Source organism: Sus scrofa, chromosome 3, assembly GCF_000003025.6.
Source record: "Sus scrofa isolate TJ Tabasco breed Duroc chromosome 3, Sscrofa11.1, whole genome shotgun sequence".
NCBI lineage: Eukaryota > Metazoa > Chordata > Mammalia > Artiodactyla > Suidae > Sus > Sus scrofa.
In genome coordinates this window covers 7,488,099-7,505,748 of record NC_010445.4, presented here as the reverse complement: position 1 = coordinate 7,505,748, position 17,650 = coordinate 7,488,099, and the positions used below count along the sequence as shown (strand labels likewise).

Genomic DNA, 17,650 nt, shown 5'->3' with positions numbered 1-17,650 from the left:
TCATGGCTCAGCAAAAAAGAATCTGACTGGCATCCATGAGGATGCAGGTTCGATCCCTGGCCTCACTCAGTGGGTTAAGGTCTGGCATTGCCATGAGCTGTGGTGTAGGTCACAGATGTGGCTTGGATCCTGCATTGCTGTGGCTGTGGTGTAGGCCTGCGGTTACAGCTCCAATTTGATCCCAACCTGGGAACCTCCATATGCGTGGGTTCGGCCCTAAAAAAATAAATAAATAAATAAATAAATATAAAAAATGATTTAAAAATAGAATAACTTAAAACAGAACTAAAGAGAATATCCTGAAATTAAAAAGCAGTCACTGAGAGTAAACGCAGTGAATGATCAAACAGCAGATTAGATGCAGCTCAGGAGCAAAACTCCAAGAAGGATCGGAAGGGGCACAAGACAGCAGCAAAGGAGAAATGGAAGCACCAGGAGGAGCAGCAGGCAGCTCACTGCAGGCCCAGAAGGTACAGCCAGAGGGGGCGGTCAGACTTGAAAAATGAATTCCACAGCATTAAAAAAGAATGCTCAGGTTAAATAGGCACACGTCCCAAGCAGGACTTTTATTTTTTTTAGGTTTTTTTTTTTTTGGTCTTTTGTCTTTATGGGGTTGTACCCGCAGCATATGGAGGTTCCCAGGCTAGGGATCTAACTAGAGCTTCAGCTGCTGGCCTACACCACAGCCATAGCAACAGAGGATCCGAGCTCCGTCTGCAACCTACACCATAGCTCATGGCAACACCTTAACCAAGATCCTTAATCCACTGAGTGAGGCCGGGGATGGCACCTCAAGGTTCCTAGTCGGATTCGTTTCCGCTGTGCCAGGACCGGATCTCCTTTTTTTTTCAGTTTTTTTTTTTAGGGCCTCACCTGCAGCATATGGAAGTTCCCAGGTTAGGAGTTGAATCCCAGCTGCAGCTGCCAGCCTACACCACAGCCACAGCAACCTGGGATCCAAGCCACCTCTGTGACCTACACCACAGCTCATGGCAATGCCAGATCCTTAACCCACTGAGCAAGATCAGGGATTGAACCCTCGTCCTCAGGTATACCAGTCAGAGTCACTACTGCTGAGCCATGACAGGAACAGGAGGATTTTTTAAAAGTTCTCAATTAGTTACCTTTGTGGCTCAGTGGAAACAAACCTAACTTGTATCTAGGAGGATGAGGGTTTGATCCCTGGCCTCGCTCAGTGGGTTAAGGATCCGGCATTGCCGTGAGCTGTGGTGTAGGTCACAGACACAGCTCGGATCTGGCACTGCTGTGGCTGCAGTGTAAGCCAGCAGCTGCATGTTCGTTTCGACCCCCAGCCTGGGAACCTCCATATGCCGCACATGGCAGACCTAAAAATAGCAAAGAAAAAAAAAGTCCTCATTTAGACACATTATGGTGAAAGTAACAGAATACTGAGGACCAAAAAAACCTTAAAAGCCAGCAGAGGAATTCCTGTCTTGCCACAGTGGAAACAAATCCAACTAGGAACCATGACGTTGTGGATTCCATCCCTGGCCTCGCTCAGTGGGTTAAGGATCCAGCAATGCTGTGAGCTGTGGTGTAGGCCAGCGGCTACAGCTCTGATTAGACCCCTAGCCTGGGAACCTCCATATGCCGTAGGTGCAGCCCTAAAAAGGACCCCCCCAAAAAAGCAAGCCAGCAGAGAGACAAACACAAAACCATGGTAACTGCCCCCTGGAGGTATTTGCAAGGTGTGAGGGTGACAATATTAGAGTTTCTCTTACATGTTAACTCAGAACCTACTCTATGTGCTGGATGAGAGCATTATTAGAATGCAGATTGGGAATTCCTGTTGTGGCTCAGTGGTAATGAACCCAACTAGAATCCATGGGGACACGAGTTTGATCCCTGGCCTCACTCAGTGGGTTAAGGATCCGGCATTGCCATGAGCTATGATGTAGGTCACAGACGCAGCTCAGATCCCAAGTTACTGTGGCTGTGGTGTAGACCAGCAGCTGCAGTTCTGATTGGACCCCCAGCCTGGGAACTTCCATATGCCACAGGTGCAGCCCTAAAAAGACAAAAAGACCAAAAAAAAAAAAAAAAAAAAAACCCAAAAAACCCCCGCAGATGGAGAAATCTGACTGGTGCACTGAGAAAGTGGGTCATGCACCACCCAGGCCCTGGAAGAGGCCTCAGTGGTGCTGGTGGAAATGGTGAGTGGGGGCAGTGGGCCTGTGCTTCTGGGATGGGAGCGGCTCCTGAAGGCCAGTCCGATGAGCAGGAAGAAGGCCATGGGCACTGGGAGAAGGGAGTAACTGTTCGGCAGAGACGCTAACCCGGGATGACCCGGGTCACGTCCTTGCTTTGCCACATGCTAGTTACAGGACTCTGGACCCACTCAACTAATCTGAGCCAAGAAATGGAGGTGACAACACTCTAACCCAGAGATTTCCTGTGAGGACTCATGAGTCAGCATCTATGAAAGCACTAGATGAACACTGTGGCGAGGAGCAAAAAGACATTTGAGAGCTACTGGTATTTTATGCTGCCTGACGACCTTCACGTTGCTTTGCTGCGTGTCATAAGATACGCCCTTCACAGCAAGACGCAGAGGCAGGATGGACCCAGTCTCTTGTATCTGACCTGAGACTGACGGTCCACTGGGTAAGGACACCGGCGCTGAGTGCACCCCAGTCCCACCGCTGCCTCGCTGTGCAGCCCGGGCCCTCACCTGACCTCTCTGTGCCTCAGTCTCCTCATTCGAAAATAGGGAGTAATCACCGCATCCAACTCCCAGACTCTATGCATTTATCCACACTTGAACACTTATGCTGCACTTGGCACAGGACATAAAACCATGAAAAAACAAAGTCCCTGCTTTTACAGCCTTCTACAGGGAAAAACAAACTGAACACATAGAGACCATGACTTCAGGTGGTACTACGTGTGGCCACTGGAAGGAAGCATGGAGGGTTACGCCCGGGCCTTCTGTGGCCTTACCAACCGGTGACTGGTTAGTGCCATCGGGTCCTCCAGGCCTGGAGGAGAACGAGGAAGGAGAGGATGGAAGAGGAGCCCAAAGGGGCCCAGCAAGGGAGGGGAGGAAGTACACGAGCCAGGCACTGCCTTGACCCTACAGCGTGTCATTCTAGCCCACACTTTAGGGGTCTTTGTCTGCAATCAAAGGAAACCAACCCACATCCCTTCACCGACAGCTCGCCCCCCAGGCTTAGGAGGTTAGGGGGAGAATGAGTCAGTGTCCCAGGGTCCCTGTGGTACTGCTGAAACTGGAACCCAAGTCTCCTGACTTGCTTCTCCAGCAGGGCCACTCTCCTCTTCTCAGCTAGGACTTGAGTAGCTCTAAGCTCCTGCTCGGAACGCAATGCAGAGCAGCCCCATTCGGGCACTTAAGCCAAACTATGTACTACAATGGAAGTAACATGCACTCACTTGAACCCCACACATTAGTTTTAAAACGAACTGTATTACACAGAATTGTCAAAGAACCTCCAGTGACCCTGTTTAAATTAGAATCTGACCTACAAAAAAACAGAAAGAATCTGACCTATACAGTTTCTGAAATTCTAAAATACAATGAAGCAAAACATGAAAACATTCAAACCTGAACTGATACTGGTTATCAGCCCCCCTAAACCCTCGTCTCCTTTTCTAGTTACTGGCCTTTGGGCACAAACTCTGACAAGTGCTGCTATCTTTCAGGAAGACACCAGCACAAGAGGAGCAGAGAGCCATCTGCTTTTTTCTGCCTTATTCCCCTGCATGCAAATGCCAATTCTGGGGTCAGAGGGTTTCAGAAAGAGTAGCCCAAAGCACTCTGAGAGACAAAATAATTTTTTATTTCAGGAAGACGGGTGTACTAAAAATTCTTGGGCAGGTGAAGTCAACGGTGCTATTACATCTTTGTGCAATTCTAAATTTTAACAGACTAAAAACTGCAAATGGATTATATGAAAAACACTGCAGAGTTCAAACAGTATATGGGGCAAATTTCTAGGCTTTCTGCTAACTGTAGAAGTAGGTCATCAATACATGCATGACTCGCTCCCAAAGAACATGGTTTTCCTAGAGCCGCCACAATTCCAGGGACACCCATCATATTCTAAGCTGTTGAGGTTAAAAATCATTTATTTCAAAAAACAGATCAAACTGTATACCATACCAAAATTTTGATGTGATCCACTTTCTTCAAACTTTCTTGCAATCGTTGACTCTGCAAATGGCAAAAAACAAAAACAAAAACACCCAGCTTATGTAATTTCATATTAAGACAATCCTATTCTTTGTAGGTCTGCAACAAGGATCACGGGCTGATAAAGCCATCTGTGATTTGCTGATTTCTAAGTTCCAGCTGCCAAGTTTTACATTTCAACATCTGCAAATATTCCCCATCTTTCAGTTATAAGTTACATTTAGTGCTTCCAGAAAATTTTTTTTTTTCTTCTTTTTTAGGGCTGTACCCAAGGCATATGGAGGTTCCCAAGCTAGGGGTTGAATTAGAACTACAGCTGCAGGCCTACGCCACAGCCAGAGCAACACAGGATCCAAGCCATGTCTGCAACCTACACCGCAGTTCACGGCAATGCCAGATACTTAACCCAATGAGTGAGGGCAGGGATCGAACCCACAACCTCATGGTTCCTAGTTGGATTCAATTCCGCTGCACCACAATGGGAACTCCCAGAAAATGTTTTCTCTAATGAGACTTATGTGCATTTTCCTATTAGCAATACAGGCCATTCATTCATTCATTCAAAAACTGAGTGCAAGACAACAAAAGCAAAATTAAACAGACTACATCAGACTAAAAAGCTTCTGTAGATGTTTTCTTGTGGTGCAATAGGTTAAGGATCCCGCACTGTCACTGCAGCGTCTTGGCTCACTACTGTGACACAGGTTTGATCTTGGCCTGGGAACTTCAACATACTGTGAGGGCAGCCAAAAAATAAAAAGCTTCTGCGCAGCAAAGGAAATCATCAATAAAATGAAAAAGCAACCTATGGAATGAGGGAAAATATTTACAAATCATTTATTTGATAAGGAGTTAATATCAAAATATATAAAGAACTCACTAGCAAAAATCCCAAACAATCCAATTTAAAATGGCAGAAGATCTGAAGAGACATTTTTCCAAAGACATTCAGAGGGACAATAGGCACATGTAAAGATGCTCAACATCACTAATCATTGGGGAAATGCGAACCAAACCACAGTATCACCTCGCACCTGTTAGAACGGCTGCCCTCGAAAGGACGAGAAATGACATGTGTTCACAAGATTGTGGAGAAAAGGAACCCTTGTGCACTGTTGGTGGGGATGTAAACTGGTGCAGCTACTGTGGAAAACACACAGAGCTTCCTCACAAAATTAAAAATAGAACAACCATATGATCCAGAAATGTCACATGGGTTATAAGAACTGAAGAATATGAAAATACTAATTTGAAAAGCTATGTTCATTGCAGCATATGTACAAGAGCCAAGATATGGAAAGTACCATAAGTATCATTGGTAGATGAACGGATAAAGAAGACATGATTACACACACACACATATATACATACACACAATGGAAAATAATTCGCCACAGAAAGAATGAAGTCTTGTCATTTGTAACACGGGGTATTTTGCTAAGTGAAATAATTCAAACAGAGAAAGACAAATACCATATGATGATGTCACTTATATGTGAAATCTAAAACAAAACAAAACAGGGGTTCCTGTTGTGCCTTAGCGGGTTAAGAACCTGACTAATATCCATGAGGATGTGGGTTTGATCCCTAGTCTTGCTCAGTGGGTTAAGGGTCCAGCGTTGCCACAAGCTAGTGTTGCTGTGGCTCGGGCGTTGCTGTGGCTGTGGCTATGGCTGGCAGCTACAGCTCCAATTCAACCCCTAGCCTGGGAACTTCCATATGCTGCGGGTGTGGCCCTAAAAAACAAAAATAAAAATAAATAACATTAATAAATAAATAAATATAACAAAACAAAGCTCATAGCTACAGAGAAGACTGGTGGTTGGGGTTGGGGGTGGGTGGATGAAAGGGGATCAAAAAATACCAACTTACAGTTATAAAAATAAGCCATAGGGAATATAGTCAATACACAGCATTAGGAATACAGTCAATAGTACTGTCGTAACTTTTAACACACTGCATACTGAAAGTTGCTAAAAAAAATCTTAAGGGTCTTCACCATAAGAAATTTTTTGTAACTATATATGGTGAGAGGTGTTAACTGGACTTATTTTGGTGATCATTTCACAATGTATACACATACCGAATCATTATGATGTACACCTGAAATGAGTATGTTATATAACAATAATACCTCAAAAAAAAAAAAAAAAGACCAAAAACCACTGAGTGCAATGTTTACAAGGCACAGGACCTGACAGTGGAAGGAAGATCGAGGGTAAATGAGAGTGCACAGCACTGTTCAGAGCTGGTCAGGAGCAGAGGGTCTCCAGTAACCACATCAGGGTTGATGACCCCACTCTGCCACTTGCCACCCGTGGGTAAGGTACTTAATCAGCCATGAACTAGCTATGACGCAGGACAAGCTTTCCACCCTCCTCGGGCTTCCATTCCCTCAACTCTAAAGTGGGGGTCTTAGTATCTGATGCTATCTTGCCCGAGCTGATAGATGCTAGAACACGGCGGTGTCAGGGAGGGATGACCAGCGTCCTCCTCAATCCCACGTGTCTCAACATGAAGGTGGCGATGAAATGACATACACTTCATTAACTCAACAGGTATTTACTGAGGGCTGGACACCGGAAGACACCTGCTTAACATGTTATCACTGGACTTCACATTCTGGACCAGTGGCAGAGGTCCAGTGAGACTCCACAGCGCTTGCACTGAGTAAACACTCAAGAACTGCTTCCCATGAAGACGAAGATGAGGAGGAGGAAGAAGATGTGAGGGAGGAAGTTCCCGTCTTGGCACAGCGGAAACGAATCCAACTAGGAACCATGAGGTTGCGGGTTCGATCCCTGGCCTTGCTCAGTAGGTTAAGGATCCGGTGTTGCCATGAGCTGTGGGGTAGGTCACAGACGCGGCTTGGATCTGGCGTTGCTGTGGCTGTGGTGTAGGCCAGCAGCTGTAGCTCCGATTCGACCCCTCGCCTGGGAACCTCCATATGCCGTGGCTGCGGCCCTAAAAAGACAAAAAAAAAAAAAAAAAGTAAATAAATAAATTAGTAAAAAAAAAAAAAAGAAAAAAGAAATTTTTTGCAAAAGTGAGGGAGGACGCTGATCTCCGCTCTCGGGGAACAGAGGGCCTGCTGTGGATGACGAGGCAGGAATGTATGCAGGCGCCCACGGCTGCTCAACCCCCACACGGTTCCAGTGGGGTCCCCAGGGGTGTTTGAGATCCGCTACAGTATTTGCTGGCAGGGAGATGCCAGAGCAGCGGGGACCTCAAGGGCTTGGTGGTTAATGTCATCATTATTTTCCTGCACTCCACAGCCAAAGGGAATTGAAAAACCCTCCCTGGAGGGCCCAAACCTTCCCCAAATTGACTAAGTTACCACGGCAATGAAGGCTTCTCTCTCTCTGAAGAACCAAACCTCAAAATGGGAGCCAATGTTTTTAAAAATGCGGTGCTTCCATAAACATAATGAACATAAATCTTAATATTGTGTGATGCAGAAATGAAACAAGTTCATTTAGAATGTTTCTATTTCATTAGAAACGAACGTTAGAATGGAGTTCCCTGGTGACCTAGCAGCGAAGGATTCGATGTTGTCACTGCTGTGGCTTGGGTTCAGTCCCTGGCCCAGGGACTTCTGCATGCCATGGGCACAGCCAGAAAAGAAAAAGAAACCAATATTGGAATGAACTATCCTAACATTATGAATGAACCAAAGATTCCTGCTGCAGTAAAACAAAAATACTAATTTTTCTTAAATATTTAGATGACACAAGAAAGTACTAACTCCAAGAAAATACTTAAAGAGTTATTCTTAAACCTCTCTGCATACCTTCCTGTGTAACTGGGCGCTATGATGAGCTTTCCAGGTACTGACTGATTCAGTCCTCACAACAATCTTCCATTACGTCATCACCCTTAATAGGTGAGAAATCAGAGGTACGGAGAGGTGACATCACGCTTTAGACTTAAGTGGAACGCAGCTCTCAAACTGCACAAACACATTTTTTTGCTTTCTAAACTACAGCATAGTTATATTATTTTTTACAAATTTGGAGTACAAATTAGAACACCTTAAATATAGAATTAGAACTGTCTCTACAGCCTTTACCCTCAAGTCAGTGAGTCAAATGGAATGTCTACCCCCTCTTGCGCATCCTTTTCCACTCCCCGGCTGCCACCCTGTGACGTCTGATCTCATGCTGACACTGGCATTCTTTTTTAATCTGATTTCATCTCATCTAAAATGCTGGGACAGTCCCAGAAACCTACACATGCACAGCAGGAGGTCTGCTTGCTTACAAGACGGGAAATCCAGACAACAGTATTGGGTGGAGGGCAAATCAGGGAAGTATTTTTCTGTCTCTTATTTCCTCCTTGGAGTGTTTGTGACTCATTTAAACTTTGGGTTTCTACTTACCAGCTGACAGGCATGCTTAATTCTCTCCACAATCCCATCAAGTCCCAAGTACTGTAAAGACAACCAGAGTGGCAGGGCCCGGAGTTTGTCTGCTGGTTTATTTGATGTAAGACCGGCAACTAAAGTCTGAAAAAGCCAATATAGGTTTATTAATCAAAGCCAATGAAATCACACAGCAGAACTAATTAGTTACCTGTACTATGCATTTAGTCTGTGTCAGATGCTATGCCAGGCCCTTGGCTTGCAATATTCATTTGATCATCCAATAGCTCCAAGAGGTAAGTATTCCAGGCAACTTAGCTCAGAGCCCCTGCTTTGTCACGGCTAAGATGTGGTAAAGGCCAGGATGATGATCCAGATGGGTGCATCCCAGAGCTGGGGCTCTTAGCCACTTGTGAGGCAGCCCTTCCAAGGCTGTTCTGGGCATCCTCAAGTACCTGGCCATTATCACCTGAGCAAGGCATTAACTGTTGAAGCAGAGTCACTGGAAGCTTATTTTGCATGTGACTGTCGCTCACTGATCCTCTATCAAAACCACCACTATGCTTTTAAAACTGGCATCACGTTACAACCTTTTAGACAACGTGGATCCAGAGACTGAGAATACTCTGAATCATTCATTCCACTTCTGGGAACCCAGTCTAAGGAAATAATGTCAAACAATGAATGAGGCTTATTATTTGAGTAACAAAAATGTGAAAAGAGCTGGAAAGTTCAGACATGGAGATGACTAAATTGTGGTACTGAAGTGATGGAATATTATACAGTGATAAAAAGTTCTTCATTCACATGGGCAAGTTTGGGGAGAATAAATAGAAAAAACCATATATGGCATAGTTTCACTTCTGTTAAAAAGAACATTACTTTCGGGGGAAAAAAATAAAAGTCATAGAAATAGCACGAAGAAGATTTTTGCCTTTTCCTTTCTCTGTACTTTGCTCCCAGACCCGATGATGACTAGCCATGCTCCCTGCCTCCCAGTGAGGGCAAGCTTACCAGGGCAGGATCGTCATGCTTATAAAGGGTAACGGCAGGAACAGCTGGCAAACCCAGCCACGGGCCTGGGGTCAATGTCATGCTATCGCATTTGGTTGCAGCCTACCAAAGAGAGAACAACTCCCCATCAGACCATCAGGATACACGAAACCCAATATCCGTTCCCATTCGTAAAAATCATGAAAAGCCATCAGGGATGAAGTGATTTAAAATTCCTTCTTAAAAACATAACATTAAATAAAGCAACAGCATACCAGCACTGACGAGGAGACATAACCTAGAGCCAACGTTGCCAGATTCACACTGGAAGGGAAAACACAGACCTAAGAACGAATTATTTACTGCTGCATATTTACTAAGTATGTACTTTCAAAAAAAAAAAAAAAAAAAAAGGCTGTGCTGTTCCAAGCTGACATTTACATGTCTTTCAGCTGTGCTGATACTTTTTACAAGAGCAACGCAAAGTATGGGATATACAAATTTCTGGAAAACTTGAAAATACATTTTAATCAAAATATGTTTCAGGGGATATCTTCTACTTATTTAGCATAATGGGTGTCTCCTTTTAAATCTCTGATAGGTATTATTTCCCAGTCACCATTCTTTCCCAGGGGAATAAAATTAAGTCATTCACCATGTATGATGGGCTAGCAGTGGGAAATTGTAACCCACCCAGGCTTCCCTGCATCCTCTCCCCTCTTCTCTTAGCAACACGCCCACGGCCTGCTGGGCAGCCACCCCAATTTCCTCTATAAGACTAGAGCTTTGTTCTGGAGGTGGGCGAATGACCTAAACCAGCGGAGTGACCAGTCACAAGGCCTTGGTGACCCTCTGGACACAAACCTGGAGCGGCTGGAGTTGCTGCAGCTACTTTGCACCAGAACAGGCTTTCTACAGATGGAGCCAGCAGGGAGGAAGTTCAGCCAAGTGACAGGGGAAGGAGGGAGAGGAGCACCGAGTCCCAGTCCTGGCTGACACAGTGCCTAAGGCCAATCCTAACACCGGTCTTAAGTCATGTGAGCCAATCATAATCTCTTCTTGCTTAAGCCAATTGGGGCAATTTTGTTATCTCTCTGCAACCCAAAGAGCCCTGAGTGATAAACATGACCACAAAGGGAGTGCCCGGATGGCCGCTCTGTGTGGGCACTCAGTGCAGGCCCACCATCGGGCTAAACTCCCCTCCACTCACCCCTCCACGTGGAGCCATATGCCGTACTGCTCACAGAGCTCTTTCAAACGCCCGATCTTATCTGTGTGCCCGACTGCTGCAGTTCCTGGATAAACACACGCAAAAGATACCAACAGCAACAAGTACGTTCTGAGTCTTACAGCATGATAATGTTACCTTCTATAGCTTCCATACACATTATTTCCCTATGAGAGAAATAACATTCTGCTTCATTGAGCTGTTCTTTGTGGACTGGCTCAAAATCAACTTCTATGGCATTCCCTGATGGCCTAGCAGGTTAAGGATTTGGCGTTGTCACTGCTGTGGCAAAGGTTGCTGCTGTGATCCCATAGGTTTGATCCCTGGCCCGGGAACTTCCACAGGTCTTACAATAAGCAAAAAAAAAAAAAAAAAAAAAAAATTCAGTGTAGAGATCCTGCATTATTTTGTTAAATTTATCCTTAAAGTGTTTCGTTTTTTTTTTTGTTTGTTTGATGCTACTGTGAATGGTATTTAATTTTTTTTTTTTTTTTTTTTTTTTTTTTGTCTTTTTAGGGCTGTACCTGCAACACATGGAAGTTCCCAAACTAGGGGTCAAATCAGAGCTGTAGCTGCCAGCCTACACCACAGCCACAGCAACTCAGGATCCAAGCTGTGTCTGCAACCTACACCACAGCTCACAGCAATGCCGGATCCTTAACCCACTGAGAAACGCCAGGAACTGAACCTGCATCCTCATGGATACTAATCAGGTTCGTTACCGCTGAGCCACAATGGGAACTCCTAAAATTCATTTTCAATTGTTCATTGAAACCGTGAAAGATTTGCTTATTAGTTCCAACGGCTATTCTTTGTGGTTTCCTTAGGATTTTCTATCTACACAGTCATGCCATCTGTAAATAAAGGTAGGTTCTTCTTCCTTTCCATGTGTAGGTCATATTATTTTTCTTGTTTTACTGCAGTGTCTAGAACTTCAAATACAATGCTGGTATTGGTAAGCGGAGAAGAAAATGGTAGTTGACCTGCTGTCTCAAAGGTGGACATTACTATAATATCTCACCACAGAGCTAACACAGACTGTCTTCAACATGCAGCACACGAACGTTACTTAAGACTTGGCATTTTTTAGGCTAAGTATTTAGCGTCTCTCTATGTCTAAAATGGAAGATTCATGTTCATGATACCTACCAGCATTTGCAACAAGCAACAGGGGTAGTCTTCCTCGTTCTATATCATCTTTAATCAGTTTCTCCAGGAAGGCAACATCCTGGGATTAAAAGACAAACCGTAAAAACATGAGACAACCAGCATAAAAGCTATAAAATAAAAAAAATTATAACTTCCTGGGAGTTCCTGTTGTGGCTCAGCAGTAACCAACCCGACTAGTATCCAGGACGATGGGGATTTGATCCCTGGGCTTGCTCAGTGGGTCAAGGATCCGGCGTTGCTGTGAGCTGTGGTTGTAGGTCGAAGACATGGCTCCAATCCTGTGTTGCTATGCTGTGGTGTAGGCCCGCAGCTGAAACTCCGATTAGACTGCTGGCCTGGGAACTTCCATATGCTGAGGGTGCAGCCCTAAAAAGACAAAAAAAAAAAAAAAAAAAAAAAAATTACCTAACTTCCAAGAGAAGCAGATGACTCAAATTTTATCAGATCAGTTCTTTTCCTGACAATTTTCCTTTTTTCCCTAATCATGGATGTGAAAATCAAACTGTTTTCCCTGAAGACTAACTAGAAAAAATCAGTTAAATGAAGTTAAAATTAAAAACTACAACATATAGAACCAACATTTCTCTAGTTTTAAACATTAATGTTTAAAAAAAGTATTCTCTCTTAGAGTTCCTTGGCGGCCCAGCAGTTAAGGATTTGGCGTTGTCACTGCTGTAGCTTCGGTTCAATCCTTGGCACAGGAATCTCTGCATGCTGTGGGTGCAGCCAAAATAAGTAAATAAATAAAAATGTTCTCTCAACCCCCCAAAAAAACAGCCAAAAATTTATCTCTAATACTACTACTCACTGATGTATCTGAACCTGAAAATCTAACTACCCTGAAAAGGAAATGCAGAACCCAGGAGTACCCGTTGTGGTGCAGAAGAAATGAATCCGACCAGTAACCATGAGCTTGCGGATTTGATCCCTGGCCTTGCTCAGCAGGTTAAGGATCTGGCATTGCCATGAACTGTGGTGTAGGTTGCAGATGCGCACGATCCTGGGTTGCTGTGGCTGTGGTGCGGGCCAGCAGCTGTAGCTCCAGTTAGACCTGTAGTCTGGGAACCTCCATATGCCGTGGATGTGGCCCTAAAAAAATCAAACAAACAAACAAAAAAAGGAAATACAGAACCCTAAAACCTATCCCATTTGCTCTGGTTCAATTTGGAAAGATTTATCACATGTGTATCTAAAAAGAAGTTGACGGAGTTCCCGTGGTGGCGCAGTGGTTAACGAATCCAACTAGGAACCATGAGGTTGCCGGTTCGATCCCTGCCCTTGCTCAGTGGTTAAGGATCTGGCATTGCCGTGAGCTGTGGTGTAGGTTGCAGACACGGCTCAGATCCCGCGCTGTTGTGGCTCTGGCGTAGGCCGGTGGCTACAGCTCCGATTGACCCCTTGCCTGGGAACCTCCATATGCCGCGGGAGCAGCCCAAGAAATGGCAAAAAGAAAAAAAATAAAAATAAAAATAAATAAATAAAAAGAAGTTGAATCCAATCCCAAGAATTACAATAAAGACCTCATTGTCATTCCGTGCCATGGTTAAGAATCCGACTAGGAACATAGTGGGTCGGCTGCCTTGAGTGGAACGACGGTGCGTGAGCTGTGTGGTGCAGACCTCGATACTGCTTGCTCTGGTAGCATGCTACAGTATCAACAGCTGGAACTCCATATGCGCTGACAAAAAAAAAAAAAAAAAAAAAAAAAAAAAAAAAGACCTCATTGTCAAAATCTGCCCATTCATAAATCCAGGCAACAGTGATAACCATTTGAAAGGATGAACTTGAGTAAGAATTTCTGGTGCTTAACTGAACTCCTTGATTCTACTTAAAACAGGTGATACAGTGATTACAAGACTCCCTAAAGGAGTTCCGTCGTGACTCAGCAGAAATGAATCTGACTAGCAACCATGAGGATGCAAGTTCAATCCCTGGCCTTGCTCAGTGGGTTAAGGATCCAGCGTTGCCGTGAGCTGTGGTGTAGGTCACAGATGCGGCTCGGATCCCGAGTTGCTGTGGCTGTGGTGTAGGCCAGCAGCTGCAGCTCTGATTCGACCCCTGGCCTGGGAACCTCCGTGTGCTACGTGTTCGGCCCTAACTCCTTAAGAGCCAGACACTCCTGATCTCTATGCCAACCAACCTTCATGGAGACTCAAACCTAGACGCGTGTGTCACACGATGTAAAGATATAAGCAATATGTGAATAAGCTAATAACTATCTGGAGTCCAGTAAATAGAACTTCATTTGAAAGAAAGACATGGTTTCAAAACACGATTATTTTATAAACCAAAAGGAGAACTCACCATCTGATGCTGGGATCCAAACATAGTGTTACAGGGCACTCGACACAAGCAGGGGAAAGGCAAGCCAAGCTGCAAGAAGAAACAGAATTTTACAAGGAAGATCTCTGCCACCATTCTCTTATGTCCCTAAAATACTGTGGCTCTAAGTCACAATTATTCTTTTTATTTACTTATTTATTTTTTGGCTACGGCAAGCAGCAGCTTGATGTGAGATCTCAGTTCCCAGACCAGGGATTGAACTCACAGTGGTAAAAGCACCAAGTCCTTAACCACTAGACCACCAGGGAACTCTCAACAAATATCCTTTTTAAACAATCTCTCCTTAAGAACACTTTTTTTTTTTTGGTCTTTTTAGGGCCGCACCCACAGCATATGGAGATTCCCAGGCTAGAGGTCAAATTGGAGCTATAGCTTCTGGCCTACACCACAGCCACAGCAACACCAGATCTGAGTTGCGTCTGTGACCTCCACCATAGCTCACGGCAATGCTGGATCCTTAACCCACTGAGCAAGGCCAGGGATTGAACCCCAAACTTCATGGTTGCTAGTTGGATTCGTTAACCACTGAGCCACAATGGGAACTCCCAAGAACTCTTAATATTATAAACAGATGTTAAAGTGTATCTAGAAAAAAATAAAATAAAGTATATCTAAAAAGTCAAGCCAAAAAAAATTAGGTGATTTTCCAGGAGTTGTCTTTTCAGAGGATACAGACAATGCAAAATTTTCTAAATAAGTCAACTAAATGAGTAACTATCAACTCAATTTTCTAAATGATTAATGTTTTTATTGTATTCTAGAATATACCAAAAAAACAAAAACAAAAGCTTTTCCAAACAGAGAAACAAACCAAGCCCTGAGGACTGGGGGATAATTTAGGATCCTTCCTCCAAGCATTAGAGGTAAATAACGTCAGCTAAAGGCATTCAGAGTACAATGTCTTTTTTATGGGTCCACCCACATTTAAAGCAATAAATGCAGACTAGCAGATATACCTTTCTTGAAAAAAATGAAGTCAGTGTTATGGAGAGAGTAACTGGAATTAATTTTACATTCATTTTTTAGCTTCTAAATCCTTGAGGAGTTTATGTTTTGGGAATTTTTTCTTTTTCTTAACGTTTGCAGCATATTGCTCAGTATTATGCTGAGCAGTTAAGTTACTGAGTCTTGGAAGCATTTAAAGACCAAAAATGTAATGAGCACTTTATTCACACTTTGTCCCTTTCAAGAATTTTTCTTTTAAATTATGAATGTGAAATCCAAGTAAAACACACAATTAAAAATACAGATGCAACAAGACTGTAAATCAACTATATACTATATTAATAAAAAACAATATAGAACTTGCAAGTGAAAATGGCCATAAGCCACCAGTCTACCACTGTTAACAGGTTATTAGCTTAGAAAGGTCCAGACATTTTTGAGGTAGAAATGTATTACATAACTACTTTCTTCTAGGTATAAAAGACATAAGCAGGTAAGTATGTACACTTTTAAAACCATGACCATGACTATGCCACCACCTGCCTTTCCCATTTAACAGAACAACCTCACGCATCTGCTGAAGACTAGATTGCTGTCCCAAGACAGTCTTGGTTCCTTAAAGCTTGGCTTACAATAGGCGCTCAATAACTAATCTGTTTCATGTTTCTACAGGGATATTATAAAACTCCTCATTTTATACCCCTTCAAAAAGAAGGCATAATTTCTTGCCACCAATGACCATGGCTCAGAATTAACTTAAGCTCTAAGTTTTCCCTATATATCTTCCTGGGACTTCTCCATCTTAATAAAGACAAACTCTCCAATCGTATGGGTTTTACTTTAAAACATTCTTGGCCAAGAGGCTTAACAATTTCTTGTCTCAAGGTGGTCCCCTAAGCAGTCCCCTAATCACTTTACAAAGTGGCTCAGCAGGTTATGAACCTATATATAGTGTCTGTGAAGATGGGAGTTTGGTCCCTGGCCTCACTCAGTGGGTTAAGGATCCAGCATTGCCACAAGCCATGGAGGAGATACAGATGCAATTCACATCCAGTGTTGCTGTGGCTGTGGTGTAGGCCAACTGCTGCAACTTCAATTTGACCCCTGGTCCGGGAACTTCCATATGCTGCAGGTGTGGCTATAAAAAGAAAAAAAAAAAAAATGGTAACACTCTTTGATCTAATAATTCTAGACTGGCTCTGAAAATCTATCTCGGGAATATAACCCTAAATATAGAAAAAGCCTTATGCAGGAATATGCACTGTACAAAGAACATTTCCTGAAAATGGTCATAAAAAAGCAAAGGAATGCAAACATTCCAGTTGCTCAAAAGGGCAACAGTTAAAATACTATGCATTCACTTGAAGGAATATTGCAAAGACATTAAAAATAAATTACTTTGGGAGTTCCCGTCGTGGCGCAGTGGTTAACGAATCCGACTAGGAACCATGAGGTGGCGGGTTCAGTCCCTGCCCTTGCTCAGTGGGTTAAGGATCTGGCATTGCCGTGAGCTGTGGTGTAGGTTGCAGACGCGGCTCGGATCCCGCGTTGCTGTGGCTCTGGCGTAGGCCAGTGGCTACAGCTCCGATTCAACCCCTAGCCTAGGAACCTCCATATGCCGTGGGAGCGGCCCAAGAGATAGCAACAATAACAACAACAACAACAAAAAGACAAAAGACAAAAAAATAAATAAATAAATAAATAAAAATAAATAAATTACTTTGAAGAAGTGGTCAAACATGATATGCACCTATTGTAATAATACTTGAAAGAAGCCAGATATAACCATGTAAAAACGCACACACTCTGATTAAAATCTGGAAAGAAATAAAGTAAAATGTTGACTGTGGTTGCCTTTGGGCAACTAAAATGTATACATATATATTCATTAATACATATTTATATGCATGTATGTGTACACACACACAGTCTTTTGTCTTTTTTAGGGCTGCACTCACGGCATATGGAGGTTCCCAGGCTAGAGGTCTAATTGGAGCTACAGCCTACAGTCTACACCACATCCACAGCCATGCCAAATCTGAGCCATGTCCACAACCTACACCACAGCTCATGGTAACACTGGATCCTTAACCCACTGGGTGAGGCCAGGGATCGAACCCGCAACCTCATGGATTATAGTTGGATTCGTTTCTGCTGTGCCACAACAGGAGCTCCACACATTTATATTTTAATGACAAAATAATCATACAAGAAAATCACCTTTCTTTTTTTCTTTTTTGGTCACAGCCACAGAATATCCAAGTTCCCAGGCGAGGTATCGAATCCAAAGCATAACTGCTACCTATGCTGCAGATGGGACAATACCAGATCCTTAACTCACTACATGGGGCCAGGGACTGGGCCAGGGAGTGAGCCAGCACTGCCAGAGACAATGCTGGATCATTAACCCACTCTGCCACAGCAGGAACTTCAGAAAATA

At 43.6% G+C, this 17,650-nt stretch overlaps 1 protein-coding gene across 1 annotated transcript in view; it reads right to left on the bottom strand.

Annotated features, from left to right (window-relative positions):
• Positions 1 to 17,650, bottom strand: part of PDXDC1 (pyridoxal dependent decarboxylase domain containing 1) — a 55,408-nt gene that overhangs the window by 14,933 nt on the left and 22,825 nt on the right. Inside the window, exons 7-13 of the mRNA XM_021086178.1 lie at positions 14,227 to 14,295; positions 11,902 to 11,980; positions 10,735 to 10,819; positions 9,800 to 9,848; positions 9,546 to 9,647; positions 8,550 to 8,675; positions 4,142 to 4,192 (exon numbers count right to left, since the gene is read on the bottom strand). Of these exons, the coding sequence (XP_020941837.1) occupies positions 4,142 to 4,192; positions 8,550 to 8,675; positions 9,546 to 9,647; positions 9,800 to 9,848; positions 10,735 to 10,819; positions 11,902 to 11,980; positions 14,227 to 14,295 (561 nt within the window). The remainder of the gene's footprint in view (positions 1 to 4,141; positions 4,193 to 8,549; positions 8,676 to 9,545; positions 9,648 to 9,799; positions 9,849 to 10,734; positions 10,820 to 11,901; positions 11,981 to 14,226; positions 14,296 to 17,650) is intronic.